The sequence below is a fragment of the Miscanthus floridulus genome, chromosome 12 (genome assembly GCF_019320115.1).
Source record: "Miscanthus floridulus cultivar M001 chromosome 12, ASM1932011v1, whole genome shotgun sequence".
Classification (NCBI taxonomy): domain Eukaryota; kingdom Viridiplantae; phylum Streptophyta; class Magnoliopsida; order Poales; family Poaceae; genus Miscanthus; species Miscanthus floridulus.
Window position 1 is genome coordinate 83,623,738 of NC_089591.1, and position 23,566 is coordinate 83,647,303.

Consider the following 23,566-nt stretch of genomic DNA (forward strand, 5'->3'; position numbering starts at 1 on the left):
GCAATGAAGTATGAAAGGGGCAATCTTTTGGTTCCCGATCATGAGTATAAAAATCTGACAACATATATGCGCCAGTTACATGAATATTATATGGCTTAAGCAATAGAGACATACGACTTTGGTTTTGAGGTTATTATCCATTCACCACATGTTTTCCATTATCTTGAAGAAGAGAAGTTCGATGTCGAGTGGGAGTGCTTGTTCCAGCTATACCAGAAACGCTCTCTCGATGTTCAAATGTTGACGCTGTGGACTATGTAAGTACCCTACATGTACGATATTACAATTAACTACTCTCTCGAGACACAAATGGTTAACTTTTGAGCACTTCCCATGATTTTATGTAGGTGTATAGCAAAATTTTGCATTCTAAAAAGCAAATGGGATTACATAGGCTTCTTGGACCCCTTGCGAGTCAATGAGAGGACATGTCTAGGCCTCCATGGATGTGACGTGGAAGACCTGAAACAGAGATTGATTGCTATTTTCGATGAATTCACGATGAAGAACAAAACCCACATACTTCTAGCCTACAACTGCGAGTATGTGTTCTCGGCTTTTAATTTTATGCTTCTTTTTTCGTTAAGATTATTCGATAATCAGGATTCTGTGATTGCAGCAACCATTTCGTCTTCATTTGTGTCAATCTTGCTAAAAATCTGATTAAGGTGTGGGACTCGAAGAAAAAACCATTTCATCATCTGGATGCACTGGTGGTAGTGTTGAATTAGTAAGGGATCCTAATAACATATTATATTCTAATCACACATACCGCTTTCTAATATTTCTCCCTTTAATGTTGCTCAGTGTCCGAAGAAGACATATCGGTGTGACGCAGGTCCCATTTAAGGTTGTTGAAATAGAGGGGAAGTACCTATCATAACCGGCGGGAAACAATGAATGCAGGTTTTATGTAATGTGGGCAATGCTTCGCTACATCGACGGAAAATCGGAAGAAACCGATAAGTTGGTGTGTATAATCCCCATTTTATTTATGTCTGTTAATAATTTAACAAAATAATTTACTGTTCATCTTTGGATATCATCTTGTTTGAACGACAGCGCAAGAAATATAACCATGAAAGGCTGTTAGACATGGAGATCGTCGCACTACAATCGGAGCTGGCAAAATTCATCTTAGCCGAGGTATTGAAAAACGATGGAGTATTTTCCATTGCACAATCTGTGAAGTACAAGGACCAGTATGGCCTAGAGCGGCTCACTAGATTATTGTAAGAAGTTCGAGAAGCATTGCACAATCTGTGAAGTTCGAGAATATTTCTTTTTTATTTTGAGGGATCGAGATCTGGATAAGAACATTTGAATTATAACCGTAACATTTGTAATGTTTAATATTGATGGACATGTCGTCTACGTAGCGTATATAAAGAGAAACCTGATTCCACAAAAAATATAAATTAAAATAAATTATAAAACAATAAAATACAAACGGACCCTCACTACCCGTTAGCAACAAACCGATAGTGTTGTCGTAATCATCACTGCCGGTTAGCAACAAACCGGCATTATTATCGTAACCATCACTGCCGGTTAGCAACAAACCGACAGTGTCGGCTTGCTCAACACTGCCGGCTTGAGCCATGAACCGACAGTGATGGTTACGACAAACACTGCTGGTTTGAGCTATGAACCGATAGTGTAGGCTTGCTCAACACTGCTGGCTTGAGCCAAGAACCAACACTCTTGATGCAACCTTCATTGTCGGTTGGGACTACAAACCGGCAGTGTTATTTAACTGGACACTGCCGGGTGGACCCAAGAACTGACACTGTTGCCTGTAGATCAGTGTCGGTTTTTAAGAACCGACAGTGATATCAACCCCCATCACTGCCGGTATGCCACTGTCGGTTCAAAATCGGACAGTGAAAGGGGTTTTTGAACCGACAGTGATGTCCATATCTAGGGTAGTGAGTATACATGTTTCATGTTGAATCATTTGCCCTAATGTTTGTTAGATAATATGAGATAGAGACATCGAATCATATTATGACCGCGAAGTAGTTAGACTAGTATTATGATCTTCTATTTCCATAATACTTTATCTTAGAACAATTTATATTGTAATTTATGCTAGTTTCAAACTTATTTATTATTGGAATCTATATCTTCGTGTATAACTTCACCGAGGTGAAGGTTAAGCTAGGGTAGTTAGTCCCACATAGGCAAAAGGAAATGGAATAAAATACTAAAGAAGGGTTTGGAGAATGAGCGGAGCCTCCTTGCCCTTACACCTTGGGCGGAGTGTTAGGAAGCAATCTTCATCTCTACCCCTTTGGTTTACAAATTACATGGAGATCCCTGGACCTTTTTACGTGGAAGGGGGTAGGCGCAGCTGTCCTTGCCCCCAATAGTATTCCCTTAGCCTCTAGGCTTTGGCAGGTACAAGAAAATCCAGTTACTATAATAATAGGAAAAACAGGCTCAAGCATACAATTCTGATCTCTCTTGGGCTTCGGTAGGTGTCCTTGGGGTAGAAAATGTTTCGGCGATGAAGGTCGAAGGCCATGATATGATGATGATGGCTTTTTGTTTGCGGAGGTCTACGATCCCACTTCTGCTTGTCTCAGTTGCTTCGAGGGTCTTCACCTCTCTAGGGGTAGCTCTCTGTAGCTGAAGTAGTCGTAGTAGTGGAAGCAACTTACTGGTTGTTATAGTCATCCAATTATGGGCAGGCACAGGAGTTGTCACTAAAGGTCGATGATATGATGCCACCTTTTGTCGAGGTGGACGTAGATGGAGTAATTGTCATAGCTGGCAGGGCTTGCCTCCTTCGGCTCATGAGCATTGGGCAACACATGTCCTTTAGGTTGAATTGGTTCTCCAATGCACCCCCTTAGCCCCTCTTGGGTGGTGCTTATGAGCAGGCGAAGGTCTCGTGCCTAGTTGATGAAGGTGTTGACGATGAACTTGGGAGGACGTTCTTCACTCAAGTCGAAGGTGATGCCGGGGTGAAGTTGAAGTCGATGGTGTCGAAGGGGCCAACAAATCCTCGAGCGAAAAGCGATGCAGAAGCATTGACGGAGTCACCACTAAAGTAGACAGGTGAGCCCCTTGCACCGAGCAAGATGGTGAGATGATGTGTTGATGGTGCCAAAGGTGTCCGAACATGATGTCAAGGTGATGGTGAAGATATCGATAGTAGACTAGGGAGCCCCTTGCGTCGAGCGAGATGGTGATGCAATGTTGTCATGATATGGCTAAGCTATTTGATGTGCATGGCCTTTGCCACCTCCAGAGATCACCAGTGGAGACCCTCACCATGGACGTTTGAAAACTACTATAGACATTTACCTCATACGAGGTAAGATCTCAAGCAAATCTTAGCCCTTGATTTTGAGTTGCACATAACAATTAAATAATTATGAATTAATTAAAATGTTTAGAAAAAATAAAAAAATAAAAAGAAACAAACTAAACAAGTGCATATAAGATATCTGTTATCCAAGAATGGTTTGTTTGTTGCCATAGAAACCGATGGAGTGCACCTACATGCAGGTGGAGCGCGCACGGCAAAGGGTGCCTAGCACCACGCCGGACCTGACAAAGTAGAGTTGTAGACGTACATCATATACATGAACATGTCTTTTGAATATATTGATGGTTTGAGCCTAATCAACCACAAAAGCTGCATTCTGATTATTGAATACTAATGTTGAATTATAAAAATAATTAATTAATTTAAATACAAACATAGATTAATTTAAATAAATAAATAACTAAAATGCACCTCTACGTTTGTCACATTGTAGAAAAAAATACAACAAACATTTATGTACAACTAGCTTATGTACATCTAACGTTGGATAAGTTACAACTCCACGTAGAATAATTAATCAAAAAAAGTACATGTCACGTTGGGAATCATCCCATACAAATGCACGGCCACATGTTTGCATGCATGTTAGATCTCTAATCGGTAGATATGTTACCTCAAATTTGATTACTTTCCTATTTCTTGAAAATAATAAAAAAATATTTCTCCTATTACCTCTTAGGAGGCAATATCAGATTATAGCCACCTAGATCGACGGTCCATTGTTATTTGGGGCTACCTTCTGTAGCAAAACCCAACTACTCCACTGGCGTTCCAAGGCAAGATGTACATGATGAATCGACCCTTATTCGACAGTGAAGCACATATATATCTCGTCCAGACTAAGCCACCCCAGCAAGAAATGATTTCAGCTTCATGTTCGCTGTCACCTCCAAAGTTGATTGCCACATTTTCCAATAAAATCATATTGCTACCTGGTGGAATGTAACTCAGAGATCCTGGTGGTTGCCTCTGACCATAATCAACATTTACAGTTTACAGTTTATAGACTAGCTGACCTTATCATGGAAAGGATTGTCCCTGCGACATCCATCGGTGGCAATGCACTCTTTCCTTTACAGAGAAAGGACTCTGAGTACGTGTGAACTCTGGGCCTGTTTGGAATGCGGGATTTTTTTTCTCATTCTTGTGTTTTTCCTGTGAAATTAAACTGATTCCTGTGTGATTCATGTGAAATTCCTGCGTTCCAAACAGGCCCTACCCTTGTGGAAGACACGATTGTAGCTTTGGCGGAGAAACCATATCTTTTGCAATACATACCATCTAAATACTGGCACATGCTCACAAGCAGCAGCTGGGACGCCTGGAAATTATTCTGTACCAAGTCCTTGTACCATCATCTACCATATCATCACCTGTTGCCTTCGTAATCAATGGTTAGTTGCTCTTCTGTTTTTATTTGCTCTCCCTGATAGCAACCATTCTTTAATTTGATCTATCTGGGCATGCAGGCTAATTGTTACCACCCATGCCTGTAGGAACAAAGGGCACCTCTTTGGTCAGTGTGAGAGGAAGTCTACTTGGAGGGTCAAGGCAAAGTGTCGAGCTGGTGTGAGTATTAGCTGCTTTACCCTTTTCTCTCTTCTGATGCTTGCATTTATTGCTCACACTATTTTTTTCCGGTTATTGACCTCTCAAGATTAATATAGCTTGAGTACACATCAAGATTAGTGTTAGTGCACTCCCAATGAAACATGCATGCTGAATCACAATATCTCTCTCCCTCCATTGAGATATACTTCCTCCGTTCCAAATTATAAGTCACTTTGACTTTTTTTGTTCATCTATTTTGATATGTATCTAGACATATTATTATATATAGATGCATAGTAAAATAGATGTAAAAAAAAAAGTCAAAGCGATTTATGATTTGTAACGAAGAGAGTATATAATATGATATGTATTTGTGAGTGCTGTATAGAGATTGTGCCCGATGTCCTAATGGATCCACTTTTATTTAATTTATCACTAGAGGAAGCAAAGAAGCATGAACAACTCTTGTGTCACGAGGTGGTACTGTGGTTTCTTCGAAATTCTGATGTACCATGGGAGGGCCTGGCCGTAATGTAAACTGCTACCCGTGGAGCTTCTTTGCATGCATGAGGCGGGCACGCGGCCGGGTTCAACAAAACCACAAAAAAGGATGTGAGTTGGATCGGGCAGAAACCATGCATCCCGGCCATTAGGACCCACAGATGCTTTTGTGAGGACTTCCTGAGGAAAAATGTGTAGGCTCAGGTGACTTGGGTAACACAGAGTACACTGATGGATTGATTTATTCAAAGCCACGAAAAAAAAATAGTTGGACTTGGACACACCACCTGCTTTCTTTCTTTCTTTCTTTCTTTCTTTCTTTCTTTCTGTTATTAATGTATTAAAATGCACCGATCGATCAGTCGGTCCATACACAAATCAGCAAAACCTACCAACGCAGATTAAATTAAACAATAAACAATTATATGCTGGGTATTGCATGATCCAGTCTAGTTCTATCCCTGGGCCGGGCCAGCTACGACATAGACTAGCTGGAGAGGAACTGATCCATCCATGAATACATGGAATTATTGGATGATGATACATTCAATTTCAACGGCGGCGACTCCGTCAGTCAGAAGGTAATCTGTCCGGACTACCACCCCCGGGACCGGACCGCCTCTCTTGGATGCATGATGCATGCTGTGGAATAATCCCGATGTGACAAAACATAGATCGAATTTCAATTTCTTGCTTACTACGACTTCACTTGGTCAATGATGATTTGAGTATACCAAATTATATGCATGCATGGCTTGGTGGCTTGCTTGGGTACCAAATTAATGACTGTAAAGCTAGAAGAAGAGTTTAGTCAATCAAGTTGACATAGATGTAGATCGCCAACCAATAACGAGTAGCATTTATGAATGGATGGATCTATGCAACCGATAGATAGATAGATAGATAGATAGATAGATATGGGACGTTTAACTAGTCATGGATCCCCCGCGCTGAAGCACACAAAAAAAAGTATAAATATGTGTGGAGAAGTGGTCAGAGAGGCCTTGCATTTGATTGTGGCCTCTTAGCTTGTGATCGATCAGTGCGTGGTTACTCCAATTGTCATTATGCATGCGTACACGTTATTTATCCTGGTACGGTGTACATGTGTATACAATTAAGTTGGGTAGGAATAGGATCGATCGGCACTCGGCAGCTAGCTAACCTGTTGACCTCGATCGATCGTCAAATATATATAATGATGCCAAAACTATTGTTACTCTGGCACCTCTACTTACTTTGGTTGCTACCAAACTATATTTAATCTGCATGCTTTCAACATAATATGGATCGGATCTCTGAATCTGTGTTTGGCCAGATCATCAAGATCCATCTCTGCCGATCCATCCTAAATTAAGCTAGCTAGCTACCAATTCCATGAGGAACTTGTAGTTTTGCTCTCTCTCTCTTTTTCTGGGCGGCAAGCAAGTATATATATGCTAAAGTTGGTTCTTTATTAGTGAACCAATTTAATTTGGGCTGGATGCAATGCATGAACAATACTTGCATTGGTCAGGGGGGACTCAGGATGCACGTTCTGGACAGGTGCGTGCAGTCGACCTGGGGCGTGATTGGTTCGCGTATGAAGCCCGGTAGCCAGGCTGAATGCATGCAATGTTGATATATTTGGTTGCTCGTACCTTGTTAGCCTAGTCGAGCTGAGACGATGTTTGGTTGCTCGCACTTAGAACATGTTGCATGAGACGATAAAATTAAGCAAATAACCATCATCACCATATTTATTATATATATGCAATTATCTTTTAAAGCTCTTAATTCATGTTTTTATTCCTTAATATTGTTTGAAAATACACTAATATCAATTAATATATGCTAATCATACACTAACAACGTCATCACCTCATTAATTGCTCATCTGGCGAGCTTGGCTTTGGAGAAACGCCCAAAACCTGAGTATCTCGAGAGCCAGGCTGAGGGCGCCTTTTTACATGAGCAGAGCCGGCCAAGTCCAAAAGGCTGTACAGACAACGAAACAGCACAAACCAGCTGCGTCGCACCAGCTAGCCTGGCTGGGGCATATGCAGGCAACCAGTCACGCCCCTGATGTACCTGCCTGTCATGGGATCTCCGGATAATTAATGGAGTTTATGCTTGGGCAGTACGTAGACAGTTTCACTTGCGTCGCCTGCTAATCGGATGCAGCGGATTTTATTTATTGATATATATTGAAATGGTCGTTGCACCCGATCGATTATTTGGTTTCCAAATTGAACTGCATATGCATATACGACCGAGTTCCATTCAAGCTTGAACCAACAGGCCGGATCAGTTCAGAGCTGCTGTTTGTTAACTCCGTTTGAGGTTGCTTTGACGACGTCCCATTCCATACTTGCATACCGTACATACGTGTAGAGTACACATGCAAGGAACCCGTCGCCACTGATGATATATGACAGTTTATTTGTATATGTGTTCATTCATTGAGACGCCACCGCCGCTAGCTTAGCTGCATAATAACAAGCGTCGCACGTACGTAACTTCATTCTTCCCTGCTGCAGCAGTTGAATGTTTCATGCATGACGTAGTACACACACTCTAGAACCTAGAGGCCTAGAGGCCTAGAGGCAAGGCAAGACGACGCATTATTATTGCACTTTGCAAGCTGAAAGAAAGCGACTTGAATCGGTAGTAGATGACAGTCTGACTGGGCCCTTGCTTGCTGCTTCACCTTCTTCTTCGATTCTGCATGCTTATTCCCATCCCCATCTCCCTGCTGCTGACTTGTTAAGCGCCACCATCTTTCTCTCTCATCTGACCTGATCTACTTAGCTAGTGGCATACTATAATGTGGATTATTGGGTAACTATTTTCCAGGAGTCTTACTATGTTATTACCCTGAATAATGCATGGCTAGGTGAATGAATACCAAGTCCCCGTGCACAGCCACAGCGCCGGCATGCAGGCCGTCATCTATATATTCGCCCGCCACCAGCACCAGGTGCAGTGCATGCTTACCAGATTAGCCCAAGCACACACCATTGACTCCATCACTACTCTACCTGGAGGCGTCAGGCGTGAGCCTTGCTAGGTAGATAGCTAGTGTTTCGACGCCGCAACTGCCAGCAACAATCGCTCCGGTCCGGTGCAGGAGCTAGCTCGATCGTCGACGATGTCCAGCCGATCGTCGTCCAGCATGATGGAGCCGTCGCTGCTGCAGCGCCACCACGAGTTGCAGCTGCAGGGCCCGCGCCCGGCACCGCTCAAGGTCAGCACCAGCACGACGACCACGGAAATGGTCGTCAAGAAGCGGCGTCTGCACCACCATCAGCCGCCTCCTCTGCGGCAGCCGGTGATCATCTACGTGGAGTCGCCGAGAGTCGTGCACGCGCACCCGGCCGAGTTCAAGTCCGTCGTGCAGCGCCTCACCGGCGCACCGCGGCCACAGCCGCCGATGGTGTTCCCGGCGTCTCCCGCTCCACCACCGGCAGCGCTGCAGCTGCAGTTCCCGTTCCAGTTCCAGTTCCAGTTCCCGTTGGTGGGAGCAGCTGGCAGCGCCGGCGCCCCGCTGCCGCCGCTGACGAGTAGCGTCATGTCCGTGACGGTTGCTGATGCTGGTGGCTCATCATCAGTCCAGGAGAATCTCTCTAGCGACCCATTTCTACTGCCGCTGCCGTCGTCGTCGTCTCCTCTTGCCGCGTGTTATCATCAACACCACGCCGGCAGTGATGTCTTCATCGCCCACCACCAGTAATTGTAATTCGATCGTTACAGCGTCTCTAATAATGTGAGAAGAGAATTAGAAAGGGAGTCGAGATGTACGCCTGTACATGTGTCCGTAGAGGGTAGAGTACTTATATTAGCACTTGGTTACAAACTTACACGTACGTACGTTCGAGGCTTAGATGCATCATGCTTGAAGTGTGTAATAACAAGTTGATACATTGCTGTTGTTAGTCACTTTATTTTTTATTTTTTTATTTATGTTGTTGCGAAGCGGTTCGTACATGCATGCTGATTGTGAGTACATACGCTCGGATGCAGAGAGAGGGAGAAAGAGAAAGAAAACAGAGACGCAAGGTTCAATGGATGCGCAGACGAGACGAGGGAACCGCCGGCCGGACGGCCCCTGTGCAGCGGTGCAGCGACGACGTGCGCGAGCGAATCCATGTCGCTATCGCTACCTGCTCCCCTCCCCATCACAGACGGTGGTGACAGTGACCTGCCGTGCCGGTGACTGAGCGACTGCCGGCCGGAGTCACCTGAGTACGTACCTGACCTCCGCCCCGGCCGGCTCAGCGCCAGCTACTACAGGCTAGCTAGGGGTGATTATGGACACGGACATGTCTTCTCCCATCGACGACGATCCAATCTGGCTGTGGGCTGCTGCAGATCACTCGCTAGCTCGCATCTCTTCCTCTTCCTTGTTCGCATCTCGCTAGCGGTGCAGCATGATGTATATATTCTAATTAAGATAAAAAATTTTTGACTAGCTTGCTTCAGTTTCGTATTCTTTTTGGACGGAGCGCGTGAGTACCTCGTGTGTGTGCATATATATCTTCTGTCTTCTCCTCTTTTTCCTAACGTGGGCCATCATGCATGATGTGTTCAACAGTACTAACATATCTACCTGCCTCCGATCCATGTGTACGTACGTGGATAGAGGGCGCACCCTTTTTCCTCACCAATTATTGGCAGAAGAAGACATCTATCGAACGAACTCGTTCCATAGATGTAAAACTTCTTGCTGCTGCATGCGATTTCCACTACTCCTAAAGTCCTACACATGAGGTACGTAGCAGATGAAGAAAATGCCAAGGTCAAAACGGGCAGGTTGCAATGATGGGAGTAGCACACAATGCAACAGAATTCAGATGGACGGATGAACAATGTTTCGGCACTCATTCTGCCAACCTTTCGCTGCACAACACCTCTGCTCTGCCTCGCCTCCGATAGATGTGACACTTCATCATCGAAAACAATGGATTCAGCTCATGATCATTGATCAACAGTTCTCAACCAGAGCAAGGACATGGACGACGACTGCACAAGAGATTTTACGAGAAATCCAAGTATATATAACACCTGTGTAGGAGTAAGTGTGAAGTTAAAAACCCAAGATCTTAGCTAGCCAGGTTGCAGTTGCAGATCATCAAGGGGATATATAATAGTGTGTAATTAAGAACAGGCACAAAGACAGAAACGAGGTGAGGAGAAAGAAGAAGAGCGATCGACATGCAGAAAACCATTTAATTTATGTGTGCCTGGCACTGACATGCAGGCCAGTAGTAGCTAGCAAAGCATATATATGGCGTACTCGCTCGATCTTGACGACGACCAACTGCACTGCAGGTTGGTCTCATCAAGGCCGTGGTGGCTCATGGACGAGCATCTGCTTCCCCTCTTCATCCTCCTGGCCGATGGAGTTGTGCCCCTCCGACGGGCCGGAACGCGGTATCACCCGGGGCCGCGGCTGGTAGTCGAAGAGCCTCGTCGCCGGCGCCGCCGTCCTCACGACGACGACGCCGTGGCTCCGCCTCGTCGTCCAAGTTTGCTGCATGCGTCGCGAGCCGTGGTCGTCGACGCGGCGGGCGGCCGCCAGCAAGCAGGTGGTGCCGCCGGCCAGGAGGAAGACGATGAGAAGCGCAGTGGCCGTGGTGCGCCGCCTGTGGAAGCCACTCATCGTCGTCGTCGTCGTTTCTGACGGCCGAACGGAGAAGAGGAATGGATCGGGAGGAGGAGGAGGAGCAGTGTGTGATGAGCTGCTACTTGCTGGGAGTGCAGTGGTGAAATGGGGGAGCGAGGTGTGCATCCATCGTGTTGTCGTATATATACACGTACACGGGGTTGAGTGAGGCAACAGGTGAGCGTGAAGACTCTCTGTAGTCTCTGACCTCCTCCTCCCATACAGTAGTAGTAGTACAACAGGGGTGATGCGACGAGAGAGAGAGATGGTGCGTGGTGAAAAGTGGATAACCATATATATATATATATATATATATATATATATATATATATATATATATATATATATATATATATATATATATATATATAGGGAGAGGCTATTCAGTAGCCGGCTACAAAATAAGTTATTCTGTAGCCACCTCCATTTACTATAATTTTATATACTAATTTATCATAATATAAATACATATTTACGATAGTTGGGTTACTATAACACATGGGGATATTTACCATAACGTTATATTAAACCACTTAGTAAGGAGTTACTATAATCTCGTAAAATAACATAGTAATTATCGTAACTCAAAGTGGCTAGCCACTTTGAGTTACGATAATTACTATGTTAATTTATGAGATTACAGTAACTCCTTCCTAAGTGGTTTACTATAACATTATGGTAAATATCCCCATGTGTTATAGTAACCCAACTATCGTAAATATGTATTGACATTATCGTAAATTAGTATATAAAATTATCGTAAATGGAGGTGGCTACAAAATAACTTATTTTGTAGCTGGCTACTGAATATACTCTCCATATATATATATATATATATATATATATATATATATATATATATATATATATATATAGACACACTAGATTCTCTCCAACGAGGTACTTATAAGGACATCTAAATTTAATATGAGAGGTCTATTTTAGGTTACCTCAGAGACATAATCTAAATATGAATATTCTCTCTCCTGAAACCTATTTGTAGAAAAGATTCTCTTTTAGGTCTGGTTGCTGGAGAGGATGTCAAATAGGTATTAAAACTTTTGCCTGTAGCGTTACCTAAAGAACAAATGGATTTTGTATTTTGGGTGTCGTTGGAGATAGCCTTAGAAACTAGATTATACCACGAGGTCATAATCTATCTCAAAGATCAAAGGATGAGGATTTATTAGGGGTATCCTAGCTAACAGAGTGGTGGATGCTCTGTTCTCGTAGTTCGTAAACTCCGTCCGTCCTAAAAAGAAGAAAGTCGTCTAGGCTTTCGTGCGCGTCAAACTTTCTTAACTAGGTTTATAGAAAACATTAGTAATATTTTTATCTTTAGTAAAATATATTCAATAATTAATCAATCTAATGATGGTTAATATGTACTATAAATATTAAAAATCTCTTGTTTATATTCCGGCAAAGTTAATTTTTTTGTTTTTTCAGAAAGTGATTATGACACTTTTTGTGGGACAGAAGGATGAGTATATATCTTGGAGGAAAGGAGAATACAAAGGTTATTTTTTTGTAGCGAATGTGTCTTAGCCCGTATTTTATTAAGAGGAAAAGAAACAGGAAAGTGTACACAGACAGGGATTTGCATGAGGAATGCAATCCTTTCTTTGCAAAACCTGGAAATGAAAGAGAAACCCGGCAGACTTTTGATCAAATTTTAGAGAAAAAAATTATATAAGGCAGCTTTATTTATATGTACAGTTTGCATGGTAAGTAGGAGTATGTATGACCGCGCACAAACAGATCGAAATCGAGCGATACGGGAATGTATGGTACGGGGTGCTCCGTGCCCGTGCATGCATATTTCCGTGCACACGATGGCCGGGTGCTACGGCTGGACACCTTCAGTACTACGTCATCATGCATGCATGCATGCATGTGAACGTTCGAAAACCGGGTTGGCTTGCTTGGGATCGAATTGGGAGCAGAGCAGTGCAGAGATCGGTGTGCAGGAATGAAATTAAAGCCAGCCGTCCGTTCCCGCTCCGGCACCGGAATACTAGATAGAACGATGAACTAGCCCTTGCTTCTCCATCCATCTCATTATCGTGTATGGTGTAGATCGAGAAAAAAAAAAGGATTTGCATATGGGAGATGGAGTACGTGCGTGGTCATCTCGATCATTTCATACCCGATGCATGCAAGCAAACAAGTTAAACAAACAAACTTGAGCATCCATGAGCATCGTCCCAGCCACAAGGAAAAGTTAGCTCAGGTGCTCATTTATATGCTTTGCTTGGGCGATTCCTTTAATTTCCTTGAGCAAGTTACTACTAAAACCACGCATTTGCTAGCTTATATAGCAAGCAACTAACGCTGATTTGGAGCATGCATGCAGCAGCTCCTGAGACTGACTTCTGACTTCTGACACAACACAAAAGGATCATCCGTGATATTTCCATCAAGCAGTGAAGCAGACGCACGCTTGCTTGCCCAATCCTCCTCCGATGATATATCCCTATATATACTGGCACGTAAGCAAGACTGAGCCTATATAACATTCTGACTGATTAATTGGGATTAATGCATGCATGCTGACCGGCCCAACAACTAATACACTACTACTTTCATTCTCTACAAGTCTACTACTACATACTGTTGGAGTTTTATCCGAATCGGACCGACCAGCACCATCATATCAGACGATGGATTGGAATTGGAAATGCAGAATTATATTGCAGATAATTAAGAGAGAAGGAATCTGATCGTCATCGCCACCAGATAAACTTAACATTCTCCATGATGGATTGGATTGGATTGGATTGCAGTTGTTCCTGCGTAGCCTCCTTGGATGATGAATGCACGAGAGAACATATAACGTTAGACCAGCCTCCGATCCACGTGTGCATCGTCAAGATATTGGATAGATGGGTTAGTCGCGTCAGCCTTCATTCGCCAATCGATGCATCGCATCGCATCGCATCCAATGGGAAAGCAGATGGATCCCAAGCTTATCAGATCACACTTTGCATTGCATTGATAGATCATTCATTCTCGACCGCCTTCTTATTCATCCCGTTATTTAGCAGAGTCGTGGCGTGCGTGTGCGTCATCACTTTACACAACCACTTTAACTGAGAATCATTATCCTTTCTAGTATCTATCTATCCTAGCTGGTGTGAGAATGATCACTACTCGCTCGTCCTTTAATTTAATTTAATTAATTTGTCAAAGCTAGCCACACCGGCCGGCGGCCGGCCGGCAGCACCAAGCTTTAATTTCCCGGCGATAAGGCTCTGGAGCATCCAGCTGACGCAGGTTATTATTCCCCACGCTCGGCTACTAACATTCTGTTCAGACTACCACCTTTTCTTAGAACGAGTTCAGACTACCACTTAACGGCGGATTCTGAAAGCAGCGTCGTTCAAAGCCTCAAACAAACCACTTGTCAGCGGTTTCATCTAGACCTCTCGACAGATCGTCTGGACGACTAGTTGGGCCAGCCCAATAAAACTTTATAGGACAAGAATTCGGCCCACCCATAGCAGGCCCATTAGGTTTTACATCTCAAATTGTGTTTGCCTGCTTGCTTCCATTACCTCTTCTATTTGTCAATCTATGACCATGTTTACTTATATTTACACTATATATAAGTATATATAAATGGCTGATCGGCCATGTAGGTACATGGATGACTGTATACTCCTTCCGTCTTGGAAAGAATGCAATCCTACCACTCATAATATATATATATATATATATATATATATATATATATATAGGGAGAGGTTATTCAGCAGCCGGCTACAAAATAAGTTATTCTGTAGCCACCTCTATTTACCATAATTTTATATACTAATTTACCATAATGTCAATACATATTTACGATAGTTGGGTTACTATAACACATGGGAATATTTACCATAACGTTATAGTAAACCACTTAGTAAGGAATTACTGTAAATCTCGTAAATTAACATAGTAATTATCGTAACTCAAAGTGGCTACAGAATAAGTTATTCTGCAGCCAGCTATAGGATAGTAGTTCTATATATATATATATATATATATATATATATATATATATATATATATATATATATATATATATATATATATATATATATATATATATATATATATATAGACACACATACATACATATAGACACACACACACATATACATGTATGATGTAATAAATTAAAGTTTACAGATGCAATCATTTGTTTTTGTCTAATCAACAGATGTGGAGAATAAAGAGTAGGGGTATGTGGGTTTTTTTTTTTCTTGTCTGCTAATTTCTTCTCGATATGTGAGAATTGTATTCTTTCAAGAACAGAAGGAGTATTTGACTAGGCATCGACTAATCCCCCTATCGACTAGTCGTAATCATGATTAGTCATCTAATCAGTGGTCTTACAACTAATCCTGAATATACGATATGGTAACATTGTTCCTTCAATCGAATCTCCAAATGTTAGTTTCAATGGTCTTACAACTAACATCGCTGAAATAGACACTTCTTCTCAGTCAGAGACCTGGAGCTAGCTGAGGAGCTCACTATGCTCTCTAAGACCTTGCTTGATCCATTTCAAAGAGGAATAAATCTGACAAAGCATGCATGATGACCGACAGAAGAAATCTCAAGGCGGATGGAGCTTCCTCCAATCCATTACGCCCCAAAATATACATACAGCTATGTATCTTGGTCAAAGGAGCAACAACTGCTTGCCTCCATCATGTTACACAATATCTCCTCTATACAACGGCAACGACGAGACTGGGTAAGTAGGTGACAGAAAAAATAACACAAGATAAACAAGTCGATTAAGCAGCGCACATTCCAAAAACAAGCTGGATATCTCCGCTTTTCAATGGAGATATGCATGCTCCAGGGTCCAGGCACTTGGCATTGCCCTAGGGGATATGCTCCAGCTTGGATATCTTGCTTCATGCAGGCCAACATTAGGCTGTCGTTACTGAAGAGAGACGATCTGTTCCGCAGACATTGTACTTCTCGTGCACTTTTTCACGGTTGTCGTTCCACCATGATTCTGCTTGGTGTTCACCAAATCTCCTTCGGCTGCAAACAACACTTCATTATCAGAACACAATGTTGTTCATTCAAGGATGCAACGCTATTCAGTAGATACCACTACCAAAGAATGCATACCAAGATATATGGCTATTCAAAGGGAAATGAGGAAAAACACGTGTTCTGAATAAGTGGTTTGATACCTGAACCGAACTCGTTTCAGCTCTTTGGTTCCATCACGGAGAGAAACTAGAGTTAGGTATACTCCTGGTTCATACTGTTCTATCCACTCTGCGTCAACTTGATTATTGGGGGAGCTAGAACTTCTCATGTTCAAGTTCTGCAGATTTATCTGGAACCTGTCTGTTTCCCTTCGGTCATGATCGTCTGGTCTATGACGATACCCAATAGTCCCTCCATTGGTCCTCTGCTGCACAGGGGAGAACTCTCGGATACCATTGAGGTGCTCACCCCTGCTCTCTTGTGGAACCATCACTGTTTCATTGTAGTCGCTGGTTTGGTGAATTTGAGCTGATCCACCAAACCGAGCAGATGCAACAAAAGCATTAGTTTCGGGGTACTGAATGCTGTTTTGATCATATCTCATCTGGTTCTCTCTCCCCATTTCAGGTGCTAAAGCACCCATAAGGCGTCCATTCTTCAAATCACATGCTCCTGGAGGAAGCCTTTCAGACATTTCTTTTAGCTGCCAAAAAGAAGAAAGAGGAAAATGTGAAAAGTGGCTTATCTCAACATTATCCAGCACTATGCAAGGCATGAGAAAAATAAACATGACCAAACAATACACATATGATATAACTGATAAACATTCAGTTGCCTCAACGCAGATTAGGGAAAGTACAAAATCCAAATGTGTCACATAAGCAAGCTACAACCGCATGGTTTTCGGCAGCTGTGCCCCTTGCAGTCATATAGTGTGAGATAACAAAACTGAAGATTTTTATTTTTTTTTGAACGAATAACAAAACTGAATAATTGGTGGTGCCAACACCAGCTCCAGGATTGATACAACATTTCGGAAGATTCAACTATAAATATTACCTGAGCTGTTAGTGATTTTATGACTTCTTTCGCGGTCTTCAATTTTGATGCTTCCTCAGTAGCAAGGTTAATTGCTTCATGGGCTTTAGCCTCTGATTTCTGCAGCTCAATATCTTTCTGATCACGTTCTTGTCTCAAACTATTAACCTGATCCAAGGACATGACGACAGGTATAAGAATTCTCTTGGTGTATTTTTATCACTACAAGAAGTATAGAAAAACCATACCTCTGCTTGTAGTTTTTGAACCTCTTGCTTCAGAAGTTCATTTGCATCCCTAAGACTCTCTGAGCTTTCCGAGGACAGGGAGCTGGAATAGTTCAGATATGGCATTCTCAAAAATGGTAAACTAGATCTGGAGTCATAAGGGCATTGATTAGCCACTGTAGACGAGTTCTGCAGGTCAGGTGCACTGATGAAAGGGATGTCTTTCAGCTGCAACATTACTGGAACTTGAGACGAGTAGTCAGACTTCTTCGTTTGCTTAGCTGCCTTCACATCTAAATTTCTAATCATATCTGAACTACTAGATGGTGCAACTTTGGTTGCCTTTGTGTCTATTCTCTCAGCCTTTATATCACCAGGTATGCGGGGAATAGTATTTCTGCTATAACTGACACCAGAGTCCAAAACTTTACTTAATTTCACATAACATGAATCACATACACGGTATGGCTTGCCCGGATTTGGAGACAATGCTGCTCTCAGAGCTTTTTTTGAACTGCACGAATGGCAGTGTACTAAGCCACAATTGTAACAGTTGTGCCTTTTTCGAGTGAAACCAAATGGCTGTCTACATGCCGAGCACTGAGACTGCTCCATCCCAGACACCCATTTATGCTGACAAATTGCAGCTGTAAAGCTTGATCCACAAGCAACACGTTTTACAGACCTATCCCTCAAAGCCTCAACAAGTGTAGGCACTTTACGATCTGCAATATCACCATGACCTAATCTTCCATTTGCACCCTTACCCCATGTGTAAACTTCACCAGTATTTGTCAAAACTGCAACATGATAAGATCCGCAAGCAACCTCCACAACACCACCACCCCCAAGCTGTTCTTCGACCAGGCGAGGATACCTTCCATCATTATTTGGATTACCAAGCTGTCCATACACAGAGCTTCCAACAGTAAAAATGTGCCCTGAAGTAGTCAACCCAATCGTAAGAGTATGACCACATGCAGCCTTATGAAAGTTGTAATCTATCAACGAAGGGACGCAAGTTGGTTTCAGTTTTGAAGACCTATCACCATGCCCCAGGCGATATTTGTCTCCATCGCCCCAAGTGAACAACTTTCCAGATGAAGCATTTGACTGTGAAATGATAACCTCAACAACAGCAGCAGTATGCCACACACCACATGAAGCAGAAATTGTCCTCAAACCCTTCAAAGATTCCACTTCCTTCGGATATGAGCATGATGCTCGATTTCCATGACCTAAGACTCCAAATGTGCCATCACCAAATGTGTATAACTGCCCAGAACTAGTTATCAAGGCTGTATGCCATGTGCCGCAAGATACAGTTGATACCGGAAGACCATCCAGTGGACCTGAGACTCTTTTCGGGATCCAGTGGCTCACGTTACTACCATGACCAAGCAATCCTGCATTGTGTGTGCCATCTCCCCAAGTGTAGAGATCACCAGTTGCAGTGACAGCACAAGTATGGAATTCACCACAGGCAATTAGTTCAACATTGCAGATCGATAATGACTCAACAAGACGTGGCTGGAAAACATTTGTTCCAATGCCATGACCGAGACGCCCACTGCATTCTTCTCCCCACGTAAATACCTCTGCCTGTCTTGTAACAAGGGCAGCATGTTTCACGCCACAAGCCACATAACTCACATCGAGCATTACATTTGACTCTAGGGGCTTTGGTACAAGAACATCTGTAGTTGTGCCAGGAGAGTAAGCACTTCTATCAGACCCTGATCTTGAGATGGTATCACAGATGACTTCCCCCCATACATAAATATCTCCAAACGATTCAGAATCTTCACCTCCAGAGCCATGGCTGGATGTGCTAAGGGCACTGGAAACACTGATTCGAATGTCTGAAGAAGAAACACTTTTCACTTGCATATCTGACACATTGGTCCTTTCTGAATATGTATATTCTCCCGAAGAACGATCCTTGGTAGAGTTTGCGGAGCTCAACTTATTCTCAAGGGAATCCGAAGTGAAAGTAGAGCTACTGCTTAGGCTACTTTCTCTTGCACCCTGCAACAAATTGATATGAAAATTATAAGAACTGTTGCATTCCAAGATGTAAGTGCTGTGATTTATCTATTGCACAGGATTATAACACACGGGCCAAATGAAATTAGAAAAATAACATGATGAGATACAGCAATGTGCTAGAAGCCACAAGATTGCCTAAAACTGGAATTAACTTGCTGTTTCAAGTTGCCTGTTAAACTCTAGTAATAACAGATAAAGCCACCTCCAACAAATAAGATAGATGTAGGCAGTGGCTAATTACCAACAACCACAACAGCAAAAGCTGTGATGAGGTCAAAAGAACATCAAACAAAAGCTCCATTCGACAGTCACTGAAACCATGGCTCTGCTTTGGTTACTGATCAGACATTTGTCGAGATTATGCCGGTTCTAATTATTTAATACCGTATATAACTACGAGAATAGCTTGTGAGAAATTTGAGGAGCAAACAACCATCAAGATATTAGAACATACTGATAAGAAGCAACGAGTCAGGTAATGATATGAAATATAGACTACAAAAGTAACTAAATCTGAATCACAAAAATGTGGATAACAGTGAACTTTGTTGAAGCATAAGAGCTTACATCAAAAGAAAGTCCAGCAATCCGGATTCCATCTATGTGTTGGGCCTGCGATCCGTGTTGTCCTGGACATATCAAGGCACTAAGACCAGTAAACCAAGCCTCCACCTCGACTTTATCCTTGCAGATCTATGAAATGGGATAGGACATGAGTACATATCATATAATCGGAAAGGAAAGAGAAGCAAGAAATCAAACTGATTCTCATTATAATACCAGATCAAGAGACCGCTTGCCATCATTATATATGAGGGAGAAGGATAAATGGTCCTTCTCGGGGAGCAGAAAACGTTGGAAAACCAGCTGAACAGAATACATGTTAACAATTTAGTTTTTTCTGGGGGAAAAAAAAGTTAAAATGAACCCAGAAAAGGATTTTTTTTTCTTTTCAAAATGTCCTTACCGTTCTTTGGCCTGAGAGAATCCTAGACACAGAAGCTAGTTTCAAAATTTTATCTTTGTTATTTGAAACCCAAATAAGAGTCGATTCATCCTGTGGAGAGAAGAAAAGGAAATTATGTAAGTATGGACAGTAACTGAAGGAGCATATTTACCTCTGATATTTCTCATTCATAAAATTCTTCCATTAGTGCCATTTCTGCTAACATGGACACATGGTTTGAGGCAAAATTATGCAGTGCCATGAACAACTAAAGGTTAAGATTTACACATAAAAGTAACATAACAGATCCACATGGACCAGGAAAAGAAAAGCATTTCAAAAACCATGATCAATCTAGAGTGCTGCAGAGAACTTACATTTGATAGTCTGAAGGGAGTAAGCTTGGGCTTTCCTTTGCGACCATATTTAAGGAGTTGAGTGCCTTTCTTTAGAGCAATAAGTGCCTGCAGAATTCATAAGCAAGAAAGAACAGACAGTTGTGAAGAACAGTTATGGGCGTAGATTATGGATAGAGCATTAACATAGTATTTCTTCATGTTGGAATCCGAGGACATCTCCGAGAAATGTGCTTCTTAATACAGAATTGGCTGATTGCACCAATGCTACTGGGAAGTTCCAGGAGGCTTCCTGGCCTCTTCCCTGAAAACAAGACTAATTAACGGAAATGTTTGTGCCATCGCATCGTTCTTTTCATTATATTCCGGTCACCTGTCCTTTATGCTAACATGGAAATCAATAGCTGCATTGTAATATCCAAGATACGTAATATGGATCGGTTACAGCGAAAGGAGATATCAGAGCCATAATACGACAGAGGAAACAGGGGTATCCTCGGTATATGCACACAATGGAAGTTGTTGAACACAACAAGGTGACTAAAAGGGGTGTTTTGTTCTTTAGTCGTTCATAAAATTTATGTCACATCAAATATTTAGACATTAATAAGGAGCATTAAATATAAATTAATTACAAAAACAATTACATAGATGGAGGCTAATTTCTGAGACGAAATTTTTAAGCCTAATTAATCTATCATTAGCATATGTTACTGTAGCTCCACGTTGTCAAATCATGTACTAATTAGGCTTAAAAGATTCGTCTCGTAAATTAGTCGCAAGTTATGCAATTAGTTTTGTAATTAGTCTATATTTAATACTCCATATGTCTGAACATTCGATGTGACGGGAATTTTAGAGTTACAAAGGCTAAAGTCTGCATTTTCCCCCCAAATCTCGGACTAAAACCTCAGGCATTCCCGCGCGCGGCGTTCTCTTCTCCGCCTGACGGCCACGAGGCGCGCCGCGCCGGGCGACGCCCATAGTGGCGCGGCTGCCTCGGCTTCTTGAGTTGGATGGGGACCGCGGAACCAGACTCAGCGGCACAAGTTGTTGCTGCCGCTGCTCCCGAGGCTGTGCATCTCGTGCCTGGGCGCATTGCGTATTCGCCCGGGCGACGGAGGTTGGAACAGAGCTGAGCTGCTATGGCTCGGCCGGCCAAGTTGGCCGGGAAGCTGCCCTGCACCCAATGCGGCCTAGGAACTGTAGCTCTACAGTCTTCGCCCACATCCCCACAGCAAGGGCCTGGGCAAGGCAACAATCAACCACGGGGCTCTCGCCTCCCGCATTGCCATTCCGTGCGTAAGGACGAATACAAAGGGAGCACGAACCGAATTTGGGGGGAGACGAAAAAGAAAAAGGCAACAAAAGCGGAAGAGGCAGCGGCGACTTTAGAAACGAGGAGTGAGAAAAAAAAATGGACCTTGTCGATGTCGACGGGATCTGCCATTCCATCGGCGGCCTCCGGTCGTCATGGACCTCCTCGTTGGGCTTTCATGAGCTCCTGCCTCTCAGCTCCGAAGGAGCGCCCCACGAGAAGGTTTGAGGAGTCGAATCGAGCGGGCCGCGGCGGCGGAGGAGGAGTGCTGGCTTGGGCTGGAATGGTGGTGTCTGTGTCAGAGGTCGGCCGTGCCGGCGTTGTCCGGCAGCGAGGGGAGGGCCCACCAGGCGAAGAGAGGAGAGGAGGTAGGGGAGGGTGGTGGTGGAGTGGTGCGGTCGTGCGGGGGTGGAAGGGAAGAATAAGACGGAGGTCCCGAAACAAGCTTTAAGAACAAAGTTTAAAAAAAACGAGTCTTGTTTGACGCCTCTCTCTGTCGCCAATGGCAGCGCAACAGGTCAGACAAGAGAATCAGGGAAGCAGAGTGCGGCCGGTGCAGTTCAGTTTACCGGTGGAGGAGAAGGTAAAAATACACAATAGAGCAGTGAAAGCTGCAATGCAATGCAGGTTAGGTTTAGTTCCTAAAAAGTTTTTCAAAAGTGCTACAGTAGCCATCACATCAAATCTTGCGATACGTGCATAGAACATTAAATGTAGACGAAAAAAACTAATTGCACAGTTTGGTTAAAAATTGCGAGACGAACGTTTTGAGCCTAATTAGTCTATGATTGAACACTAATTGCCAAATAAAAACGAAAGTGCTACAGTAGTCAAAATTTCCAAAATTCGCGAACTAAACAAGCACGCAATAGAAAATCTCTCTCGAGCGCGATGAGAATTGAGAATTGAGAAGATGGTGAATGGTGATTGGGCAGCCATTATTTCCCTTGTCATATGTCATTTTTTCTATTTATTTTAGCTCCATTTCTCTGCTAAAGTCGAACTTGTCACTTCCAATATATGCACACCCTCCATTCTAAATTATAAGATTTTTAGGTTTTATACATACGTAGTTTTTTTTGTTATGCATTTAAATACAAGTACAATATGTAATACAGCTAGAAAAGTCAAAAACATCTTATAATTTGAAACTAAGGGAGTAAAAAAGATGAATGAAGTATGTTGATGTGTATTGAAAAGCAGGCTAGACTTTGGATGAGTGAGCCCTGATCGAAGGAACAGAGGGGGTGTCAAAGTTTAAAGATTTCATTATATTTGCTCTAATATTGCCCTTGTTGAGCTGCGGATCTTGATCGAAACCGGTAGGTTAGTAGGAAGAGAAGCGGGCAGAAATTGGCAAAACAATGTAAAGCCACTTCCTCTCGTAGTTATTAAAATATGCGATTTTACGTTGTAATTATACATCTTTACAATCTTAACTAAGAGGTTTGACCTTACGATTCTAGCAAAGTAAAGTCTACATTTTTACGCTCTTGCTCCCTCTCCATCTTGGATTCTTCCCATAGGCAAGGGCGGATCTATATAATCAGAAGCGGGTGAGGCCTCAAACATTTACCAGTCTCAAACCAAGTGTTAACTAC

General features: G+C 42.8%; 1 protein-coding gene across 1 annotated transcript; it reads right to left on the reverse strand.

Annotated features, from left to right (window-relative positions):
- Window positions 1-15,553: 15,553 nt before the first annotated feature.
- On the reverse strand, window positions 15,554-22,379 carry LOC136496532 (PH, RCC1 and FYVE domains-containing protein 1-like). The gene is made up of 9 exons (XM_066492230.1): window positions 22,071-22,379; window positions 20,669-20,755; window positions 20,313-20,402; window positions 20,126-20,212; window positions 19,913-20,038; window positions 17,318-19,324; window positions 17,091-17,237; window positions 16,232-16,734; window positions 15,554-16,076 (listed from the first exon to the last, which is right to left on the reverse strand). Exons 1-9 carry the CDS (start codon window positions 22,095-22,097, stop codon window positions 15,959-15,961), a joined length of 3,192 nt encoding a protein of 1,063 aa, XP_066348327.1. The 5' UTR covers window positions 22,098-22,379; the 3' UTR covers window positions 15,554-15,958.
- Window positions 22,380-23,566: the final 1,187 nt, after the last annotated feature.